Genomic DNA, 11,629 nt, shown 5'->3' on the forward strand with positions numbered 1-11,629 from the left:
TTGAGGTGGTAGTGTGTTGTTGAGAAGAATGGAAGTATGTGGACATGTTTTGAATGACTTAGTGCTGTTTTGGGATTAAGAAATTTTAGTTTAAAATTGAGAATGTGGTAAAAATGGAGGTTTGGTAAATTTTATGAAAATATAATTTTTGACCGAACTTCAACGGGCCATAACTTAGCTTCCATACCCTTACACTTTTTCCAACTTATTTTAGAAGAAAATTGGATCCATGAAGTTTACGCAGTTTGAAGAACGGACTAAAAATGACTTTTAACGAAAAAGTTATGCGCGTTGGAAGTTTGGTGTGTAAAAGTGAATTTCGCAGGACTTAGCAGCTTTTTAACCTTTATGGAGGACATGCGTACGCGAGCACACACACAACGTGGACGTTCGACTTTGTCCAGACTTCTCGCGTACGCGGCGTGTGCATGCCGTGTACGTGGGCAAGTGCCACGCGACACGGGACATCTCCTCTGTCCGAGGGGCTCAAACGCGGACACGGGTCGCGTACGCGAGTTGGGCAAATGACACCTCCGCGTACGCGAAGCATGGCATGCGTACGTGGAACCTATGTTTTTGAGAAAAGTAGATTTTGTGATTTTTAACCTATTTTCTAACTTCTAAACCTCTATAGTTATCTCCTAAAGTCCCAATTTAGTTTTTTAATCATAAAGAGAGGGGTAAACTTAGAGAAGGAGTTAACTTGAGGTGAAGAAAATTTTGAAGTAATGATTTGTGGTTGAGAAAGTGCAGGAATGATAATGGTGTTATGAATAATGACAGAATTGATAATGAATGATTGATATTGAATTATTCCTTGGCTTATGCATTTCCACTTATCTGAGATACGAGTTTTCCTGGATAGATATAGTGGCTAGCCACCACTCACTCCAGGTTGTGACTCGATACTCTGTTGACCCTACGTCGCAAGATGTGGCCGGGAACTTTAACTCTCCGGAAATTCTCCCAATGAGCTGAGTTTGATGATTGATTGTAAAAACTATGCATAGACTCTTGGGGATGCGCGCACGGAGGGACTGTCCACCGTTAGCTACCAGACATGTCGGGTTTGGCTATATGACCGACAGATGAGACTCATCAGCCATAGGATAGGCATACATCATATGCATTTGTTTGTTTTGTTTGAATGTGCATTACTTGGGTTTGCCTATTTGACCAACTATGCTTACTTGCTATATGTTTTACCTATTGTAACTACATCCTACTTGTGTTTTTCTTGTTTGTATTATTTTTCTGTACAACTGAGATACCCCTTGTCCGCTAGGGAAGTGACGAGGGTAGTTCCACCGGCATTTCAGAGGGCTGGAGTAAGCAGAAAGTAACGGGTTAAGTTAGAATTAAGTATATCTCTTGGAAAACTTAAATAGTCTACCTAAATTATGGTTTAGCTTATTCCCTTAAGTTTAATTCTACGTATCGAATTTGTAGAATCGCCTCTGGCTTTTCTGGGATCTTATATATTATGTATGTTGGTACCATTACCATGCTGAGAACCTCCGATTTTCATTCCATACATATATTTGTGGTTTTCGGATGCAACTTGAGAGGCACATCGCTAGGCATCTGGAGTTTTCTTCTGCAAGAGAAGTCGGGTTACCATATTTTGATATTTTGGCTGTGTGTGTGTGTTTAGACTCTTCTTTTGTATATGCTTTAGTTTTGTCCCTCTTAGAGGCTTTTGGAGAACTAGGTATTTACTTTATGTATTTTGGAATATTTGGGTTGTATATATATGTATATGATATTCTCCGGTCGGCCTTGACTTTGCAGGTCGAGTTTAGAGCTTGATATTCTGTAGTTTGGATTCTCTGTTATATATATATATATATATATATATATATATATATATATATATATATATATATATATATATATATATATATATATATATTTCTTTACTTTTCTTCCTACCTAAGATTCCGTTTACGGGAGCGATGCGCTTTTCTTTTTGCGACTTGTTGCTCAAGCTTTCCTTCAAGGCTCCTCGATAATAACTTTTCTTTCAACTATATTACGTATAGTTTTTATTTTAGAGGTCGTAATACAACACCACCTCTGTTTTACGTCTTAAGCATAAAGTTCTGTGTGGTAGGGTGTTATAGCTTAGAGGGTATTTGGGTATGACATACAACAAAAAGAGCCTTCGGTAATTAGACTACCTTTCTATTTACTCAATGAACATCCAGTTGTCTTTAGGAATTGTGAAAACATCATTAATGTCATAGAAAGGGTGGATGGCAAACTCACTATGTTGTTAGCATGGATGCTCGTTAATAAATTGTTTCCTTTTGGCCAGTCTATTACATACAGCCAATTCCCTAAGAAATTTGTATGAAAAAAGGACATATCAATGTGGATGCCAAAGAAGCAAGGATTTTCAATTGGTAGGTTGACCCATGTGCCACATGGCAATGATGCTTGAGTTTCATCCATCTTCGAACAGTAGATGGCATTGTGTATTCAACATTCAAGGAAGCGTGTTATGCTTTAGGTTTTTTGCAAGATGATAAAGAATTTATTAGCGCTATGTTGGAAGCAAGCACGTGGGCTTCTACAAGATACATTCGAGATCTATTTGTTGTTCGGTTACTATCAAACAACATCTCGAGTCCTATAAAGATTTGGGAACAGTGTTATCATGTATTATCTGAAGACATCCTTTATTCTCACAGAAAGGTTATGCATTGCGAATGTTGTACCTTTAATTATATTCTATTATTATGTATATATATAACACCATACTAACAATAGTTGTTGTATGTCATGCAGAGTTACAACTTTCTGAAGAGCAAATTCTTAATCTAATTCTTTCTAAGATTGAGGACAAATTACAAGCTAATGCTAGATCGCTTAAGGAGTATGATCAGATACCTCTCCCAACTATTGATGCTCTAGATGGCATAGATGATCCTCTAATAATGGATGAGATGAACTTTGATTTATCCCTGATAAAGGAGGAGTTAGAGAATAACTTACACACTATGAATTTGGAGTGAAGCATTTGATAAGGTGATTAGTGTTGTAAATGATGTTGGAGGCTTTTTTTTTGTATATAAATATGTAAAGTGAAGCTCATTATATGGGATGTAAAGCAAAGCTTATTATATGGGATGAAGCACAAATTTTGAATAAGCTATGTTATAATCCAGATCTGCCTTTTGGTGGCAAGGTTGTTTTGTTAGGTGGTGATTTTAGGTAGATTCTTCCAGTCATATTGATGAGCTCACGTCAAGACATTGTGTTGTCTTCGATAAATTCATCATATCTCTGAAAATTCTGCACAGATATGAAGCTAACAACAAGCATGCGACTTACTGTTGGAGCTAACCACACTCAACTAAGACAGATTTCACAATTTGCTGAGTGGCTATTGACTGTTGGTGATGGTTTGGCAGGTGATTCTACTGATGGAAAAAAGCGAAATTAACATACCTGAAGACATCCTTATTCATGACAATGAAGATGGTTTTAATTCTTTAGGTAATTTTGTGTATCCAAATTTGTTGCTAAATTTAAACAATGGGTCGTACTTCAAAAACAGAACAACACTTGCCCCTACACTTGAGATTGTCAACAATGTTAACAAGCACATAATGAAATCTTTAATTGGAGAGGAGAAGACCTACCTTAGCTCTGATTCATTGTGTGTAGAAGAAGATAACATGGAATCTGAATTAGATACAATCACTCCAGATGTTCTCAATGCTATCAATTGTTCATGCTTGCCGCCTTACCTATTGACTTTTAAAGAAGTTTACCAGTAATGTTACTACGAAACATTGATCAATCAAATGGGCTATGTAATGGCACAAGATTACAGGTACACAGGTTAGGTAATCATATTATTGAATGCATCACATTAACAGGGGATAAAGTAGGTCGAGTAGTTTTGATACCACGGATGAACATGATACCCAACAATACTACTATTCCTTTTAGGTTTTAAAGGAGGCAATTTTCATTAGTTGTTTCATTTTTTATGACTATTAACAAGTCTCAGGATCAAACTTTAACAACAGTGAGATTGTACTTGCCAAAACTTGTTTTTACCCACGATTAACTATATGTTGCTCTGTCAAAGGTAAAATCAAAATCTGATTTAAAGGTATTAATTGAGAATAATTCATTCAAGACAAAAGGTACAACCATAAATGTTGTTTATAAAAAAATATTTAAAAATTTCGATGACCATGTATAAATCTAAAATTTTGTTGACAATATATAATAGTCACAAATTTTTCGTCATCTACCAAATTATTTTTCACATAATTATAAAATTAGCCTTACTAAATCTTTTTGTTAACATCTTTATTATATTATTACTATATGTTCTACTTATTATTCAAAAGAGACACTTTTATCATAAAATACCCATAATTTAATTATGTATATTTATAAAACTTTATTTTTTATCAAACTTATCATTTCTGTGCATCGTAGACAACACTTCACTAATTGTAACAAAAACAGAGAATACAAATGGCACTAAAACACATGTTACCACCTCTACTTCTCGTTGAGGACGAGATGCCAATCTCTCGTAGAGTATGAAAATCTAAAAGCATCATATACATGTTTTAACTCTCTATGTGACTCACTCATTTTTTTTTTTTTTTTGGTGACTATGTGACTCACTCATTTAATCACCAAAAACAAACCAATATAAAAAATTATTTTTGTAAATTTTGTTCTATATTTATATTTTTTAAATAATTATCCAACTATTTTCATAAAATTTCAGATTCAATGTATAATTATTAAATATAAAAATTTTTTGTTACTTATAAAAAAATATATTTTTTTTATTATTTATAACATATTTTGAAATTTTTAAAATTTATTTATTGTCATTCGAGATTATTTTGTACGCATGCTAACTTTTGGTAGTTATCCAAAAAATTATTAGCACATGTCAAGTGGCGAGACCACAGATGTCTAATTAGCCATCTTTATATTAGTCAATGCTTTGCTTGGTAAACGCGGTAACCCAACAAATATCCCAGTTTCCTACTTTCCGATCCGTAACCGCTTTTAGTAGGCATTCAATAATTTGATGGCAGAAAAAAATAGTGACTTGAAGCTTTTGAGTGCGTGGTACAGTCCAATGGCCACAAGGGTCAAGATCGCACTTAACATCAAAGGATTGGAATATGAGAACATTGAAGAGGACTTGAACTCCAAAAGTGATCTTCTTCTTCGTTCCAATCCTGTGCACAAGAAAATCCCAGTTTTAATTCATGGTGACAAACCCATATGTGAATCCGTACTCATAGTTCAATATATTGATGAGGTTTGGTCCAATGGTCCTTCTATCCTTCTTCAAGATGCATATGACAGAGCAATTGCTAGATTCTGGGTTTCCTATATTGATGAAAAGGTATCTTTATTATTATTATTATTATTATTATTATTATTCAACCGGATACGCACATGATATTTGATAATTTTTTCAACACCCAAAAAAGGGGAAAAATTGTTGGATATTTAAAAAGGGGCATGACGCCCATTATAACTAATATGTAATAATATAAGAATTTAATTTTAATATATTGTATTTACACATGTATTTAATTATATAATATTATATTAATAAAAATAATTATTTTTATATTAATTATATAAATAATTATTTAAAAAATATAATATAATATAGAATGCCTGTTTTTTGTTCAAAGGGGTCTTTTATTTTCAAATTATTCATGTAAAACTTGTGATTTTTTCTGAAGGTTTTGGTAAAGAAATGTTTAGAAATAAAATAAAACAAAATTGGTTCTTATTATTATTATCATACAAATCAAACCTTATATTGACTAAAAAATCAAAGGCCTACTCTTTTTTGCATTTGTATTCTTGTTAAAGAAAATAAAGAATTGGATAGTTAGTGTGAGTAGCTTGGATTTATGGATCAAACTCTTTTGAAGTAAGAAAATTGGTAAAATGAAAAATTAAAGTAGTAATATTCACACACAATAGAGATTATAAATTCAATAGTGATTAATTATTTATTTTGTCACTTTACATTTCTTGGAATTTTTTCCTAAAAGATTTTAGAAGTTTTTTTTCCTGAATTCATGATAATAGGCTTTGAAATTTAGTGAGTGAAACCCAAACCATTAGCAGCTTAGTGTAGATGAATTATGCCAGATGTCAATTAAGTTGGCTGAGAGTTCGTTAGAAGAAGTGGTTAGATATCATGAAGTGAGTGAGAGTTAGTTAAGGGTTGTTATTTAAGCGCGTGGCTTACGTTAATTATGAGGCTAGCTAGTATATAAGGTTTAGCCACATGATTCACTGGAAGGATTTTCCCATTCTGTTATGCAATGTGAAAATTCTCAACTCTTCTCTTCTCTTCTCTTCTCTTTCGATCTGTTTTCTAACTCCCATCTGTGATTTGCAAATTGCTTACCGATATTGTATATGTTGGCAATTAGTTGTTAGAGACAAAAAAAAAAGTATACAATGATAATTAAGACGTCCATTTTTCATACTTCAACTTCTTGTTTGAGTTTTCTGATTTGCAGAGAAGAGAAAATTAATTTCTCGTCTTTTTCTCCTTTATCTATTTCTTCCTTTTATTTTGTTTTGATCTAGTGGTGTGTAAAAGATAATATAGATCAAAGTTACTAAAATTTATAAAACCTAAAATCATATATAGATCATTAGCTGCTAGAGATAAAAAAGAGTTTATTTAAATTTGTGTTTTTCATACCAATTTCTGGAAGAAAAAAATCCTAAACAATCCAAATAGGACTCTTACATCCTTCTACTTGTCTATTCCTTTTATATTTTAGTCTTGAGTCAATTTATTTGTTGCATTTTAAATTTGGGTGTAGTTATTTGTTTGCACGATGAGCATTCTAGAAGCTGGTGAAGATGAAGAGCAAAAGAAGCCACACTTTGAGCAATTGGAGGAAGAAATACTTGTGAGGTTGGAAGAAGCATTCAACAAATACAGTGAAGGAAAGTCCTTCTTTGGAGGGAACAAGATTGGACTCATTGACATTATGTTTGGGAGCTTCTTGCCTGTTCTTGGTCTGATAGAAGAGATTAATGGAAAGAAGGTACTTGTCGATGACAAGTTTCCGGGGTTGGTGAATTGGGCTGCCAATTTCACTGCGAATTCGGCTGTGACCGGAACTCTTCCTGAGATTGACAGGCTTATTTTATTTGCCAAGGCTCAACAGCAAAAATGGGCTCTCGCTTATAAAGCTACCTCTGCCAACTAAAATTTTATTCGAATTCGTATGGAGATTGATTTTCTCTCCTTGGTTTGAATATTATATGTTTCTGTGGTGGTTTCTTTCTATGTATATTTGGTGTATGTGGGAGATGATATTGTATAACATTCAACGGAATACATGTTAAAGACAACTATATGCAAATTACAAAAGTTTAGGGGCGATTGGTTTTGGCTATTTTTATTTCCATTTTCAATGAAAATATAAATAAAATATAAAAATATGTTTGGTTGAATATTTCAAAATTATTTTTAGTAAAAATATTTTTAAAAATAAATACAAATTGAAAATAATATTTTTTTTTATTTTCAGTTTTTTCAATTAAAAATAATAAAAAATATTTCTAATTTAAAATACGATATTTTTAGTTGTAAATTTTTTAATTTATAGTGTTGGATTCTTTATTTTTTTTTTTAATTTTTCACCGATTAGAATTAAACTCTCACTCACTTATTGGAAAAATACAAAGCTAATGCCTCCAATCCTTTATTTCACTCTCTTCCGGTCTTCTTGTAGTTCTTCCAACTCTAATAGTTTATTTTTAGTTTTTTTATTAGTTTTTTATTCTTTTTTTTTGTATCCAAAGGTAAAAGATCCTTTTCAAGTTTTTTGTGCTATTTAGTTGAAAATCTTTATTATATTTTTTTAAATTGAATTTTAATATATTAAATTTGAGTTCTAAAATTAGTGCTTTCATTTTCTCTTTTGATCTTTACTCATTGTCACTTCGTCCTCTATTAGTTATCTATTAGTTATTTATTCGTAGTTAGCTTTCTTCCATTTTCTTTTATTTTTTTTCATTTTCTCCTTCCATTCAATGGTAAAAGTGTTTTTAAATTTTTTTTGTTGTATTTAAAAATTTTTACTATTTTATTTTTGTAATTTAAATTTAAATATTAGATGATGTGAAATTTGAGTTTTAATTTTTTTTTTGTTATATTCAATTATACTTTTTTTTTTATTTTAAGTTCTTTTCGTTTTCTGTCTTCAATGTTTTTCCAGTTTTTTCAGTGTTTCTTTAAAACTTTTGTGCTCGTATATTTTTTCATTAACGGGAATATGATAATTTTTTCTGTTCGTGTATTGTTTATTTTTCTGTTATTTTTTTGTATTTCTTCTTTGATTCAAAGTTTCTATAATAAAAGTGATCAATTCGATAATAATTGACGAGAGACATAAAAATTCATTTGTATTTGTATTCAATATAAAAATTTATTTATATTTTTATTTAATATAATTATTTCTTTTTCCTTTTTAACTGACTCTTATTTTTAAAACTAAATTCAACTGTACTCTCATTTTATGTGTTTTATTTATTTTATACTTGTATTTTATATTTATCTTTTAATATTAATACAATTTATTTGTGTTAAGGACAGTGATATAAAACAGGATCATAATAAATCGGAAAAAAAAAGTTAAGAAAGTGTAATTTAGATATTAAGTGATAATTAATGGAGATAGATATATGTTAGGTAGTCGGTCTTTGGCTTTTATATCAGCATCCACTTGTGATATAAGTTTGAGAACTCTTGTAACATTCCACCTTTTAATTCTAGTCATCAAGATTACAGTTTTATATCTTTCAATTTTGTTTTTTGCACTCTCTTTGCTGCACTAGCTTTTTTCCTAGAAAACCATAGTGTCAAGAACCTAAAAGTTTAAAAGATCCAGGACTTTTGCAAATAATTCTCCTCCCACATCCAATCACACCAGTCATCTATTAACAAAGATCAATCCTATTTTTGATAAGCTGTGTGAAACCAAATTTAAAATCTGATAGCAACAAGCCTTCAATGTTATTCAAGGGCAAAGTTTCAAATATCATTTCATCAAAAAACGCATTCTTCCACAATTTTCATCTACTTCTAATCAAGCAATAGGAATTTGAATCATTCTTTTACAGACAATGAAAGTAAGATGATTGTCATTTGGTTTCTTAGATGCTTACATCATTGGATGCTGCCTTTAAGAACAAAATGGTGGGTTATAAACTCAACTATGAAATATGGCAGAAAATTAAAGATTATTTTACACAATCAATTAAGTACAGGTTCAAGCAACTCAAAACTCAGTTGAAACTCGTAAAAAAGGAATATATTAGCTAGTGATTGCATCTTTAAGATCAACAATGTTGCCAATTCTCTTGCAGCTTTAAGTAATTCCCTCTCCAAGGAAGAACTGAATTTTATTGGAAGGGTTGTTAAATGAAGATTATCAAACTCTTCTTATTACTATCAATGCTAAACCAGAAATTTAGTCTTGTTGAGGTAGAGAACTTAATCATGTCTCATGATGACATGATCGAAAAATAAAAAAAAATGATTCTGAAATGCTACAAACAAATCTCACCCAAAATTCATTTCCAATTTTTCAAAACTCATTTAGAAGTAATGGCTTTAGAAAAAGCAGAGGGGTAGGTTTGTTCGAAGAGAAAGATCATTTTCTGCAAATAATAGATCACTGTATCAAATTTGTGGCCGTTTTAGACCCATTACATGGCATTATTTCAATAGATAAATTAAAGATATGTCTCCACCATCTGAAATTCAAGATCACCAGCCAAGAAGCTACCTCTATAGCCTGAACACCACAACAAATTTCAACTCTTCACAAGGATCATCTTCAACCTCGACCACTCCTCCGCACCTCCAGCACCATCTTTTTCTATTATTCTACTGCTGCAGCACTAACTTATGTTTTAGACCCTACTTGGTACTCAAATAGGACTCCGCATATTGTTTCGAAATCAATTAAAATTGATGACATGCTCAGAATACACCTTACTTTATTCATTATTTTTTTAATAATTTATTTGTTATAAAAATATATTCTAAGTACAAATTTTAATCTTATATTTATATATTTCTGACTTTTATATACTTTTAAGTATTTTTTGTTGGGATAAGAATGACTTATCACATCTTATGTGGATGCCCATTTTCCATAAGATAGAGTTTCCCAAGGATGAATGAATTTAATGTAGTTTGAAAAAGGGAAGCCTTGCACATGTATAAATAGGAGCATAGGCTGAGGCCTTTGAACACACACAAAAGCAATAAATAATTCTCTCTCCCTTTATGTTGCAATACTTATTCCTCTCTCTTTATATTTCTTTATCTTATATTTGTTACCTCTTCTTTATTTATTTATTTATTTAGTTAATTTATAACATGTTATCAGAACGAAGCTCTAACGAAATTTTAGGAAGACTCCAGGTAACAAGTTTTTATTATGTTGAAGCTCTCTCATCTTGAATTTAATACTCTTGATATATCTGGAAATAATTATTTATCATGATGTTAAAATCCATCTTGATTCAATGGATCTTGGAGATACCATTAAAGCTGAAAATAATGCATCCCAGAAGGATAAAGGCAAAGCCATGATTTTTCTTCGTCGTCATCTTGACGAGGGATTGAAAAATGAATATCCCACATTAAAAGATCCTGCAGATATGTAGAAAAACCTTGAAGAAAGGTACAATCATGTGATACTTCCTCAAGCCCGATATGTTAGAGAAAATTTTTTCTCGACCTTCCATGTCTCGAATGTGCTCCTGCAGCAGCAGTATCGAGAAAAAGAAATTAAAAATATTCTGAGTTAATTTTTTTGCCTTGTTGCTGATCGCAACAATGAGTTACTTTTGAGAAATCATGAAGCGCGCCCAGTTGGCGCCGCCCTATTTCTTGAAGCAAATGCGGCAAATTATAACCCCAGAAGAGGCAAATGGCAAGATTTTGATAACAAGAAAAATTATAGAAGGAAAAGAAATTATGTTCACAAGAAAGGATCTCACCAGAAGTGGGATAAAGAAAGGAACAATGGGCAAAATAGATTAATTGAGGATAAATGCTTTCGTTGTGGTGAAAAGGGCCATTGGTCACGTACCTGTCGTACCCCAAGGCACCTAATTGATCTTTAAAGAAAGAAAACAAATTTTGTTTCAAATAATGAAAATTCCACCACTCATTATGATGTATCTAATTTCTTTAAGGATTCTAAAGGAAATATTGGCTATTTGATCAATGATGGAATAGTTTGATATATGTATGTGTTTGTTAAGTATTCATGTGAATAATTTTACTGTGTATGTACTTCTACTCATTTTATTATTATTATCATTTGTGTTTGAAGAAAAATGACAAGGATATATTGGTGTGCAGAAATTGTGATTACACTTTGATTATGTAAAATTCATCGCTCTTTCTTTCCCTGGTAATGGCGCCAAAAACATGATGCCAATACCATGGTTCACAACTTCGCACAACTAACTAGCAAGTGCACTGGGTCATCCAAGTAATACCTTACGTGAGTAAGGGTCGAATCCCACGGAGATTGTTGGTATGAAGCAAGCTATGGTCACCTTG

At 31.7% G+C, this 11,629-nt stretch overlaps 2 protein-coding genes across 2 annotated transcripts; both read left to right on the forward strand.

Annotated features, from left to right (window-relative positions):
* The first annotated feature begins 3,307 nt into the window (after positions 1-3,307).
* LOC107640442 (uncharacterized) lies at positions 3,308-3,785 on the forward strand. Its single transcript, XM_016343965.1, has 2 exons — positions 3,308-3,416; positions 3,502-3,785. The coding sequence occupies exons 1-2, from the start codon at positions 3,308-3,310 to the stop codon at positions 3,783-3,785; spliced, it is 393 nt and encodes a 130-aa protein (XP_016199451.1).
* Positions 3,786-4,924: 1,139 nt separating this feature from the next.
* Positions 4,925-7,419, forward strand: LOC107643429 (glutathione S-transferase U17). Its single transcript, XM_016347074.3, has 2 exons — positions 4,925-5,398; positions 6,855-7,419. The coding sequence occupies exons 1-2, from the start codon at positions 5,075-5,077 to the stop codon at positions 7,245-7,247; spliced, it is 717 nt and encodes a 238-aa protein (XP_016202560.1). The 5' UTR covers positions 4,925-5,074; the 3' UTR covers positions 7,248-7,419.
* Positions 7,420-11,629: the final 4,210 nt, after the last annotated feature.

This window comes from Arachis ipaensis, chromosome B5 (genome assembly GCF_059453495.1).
Source record: "Arachis ipaensis isolate K30076 ecotype BB chromosome B5, ASM5945349v1, whole genome shotgun sequence".
NCBI lineage: Eukaryota > Viridiplantae > Streptophyta > Magnoliopsida > Fabales > Fabaceae > Arachis > Arachis ipaensis.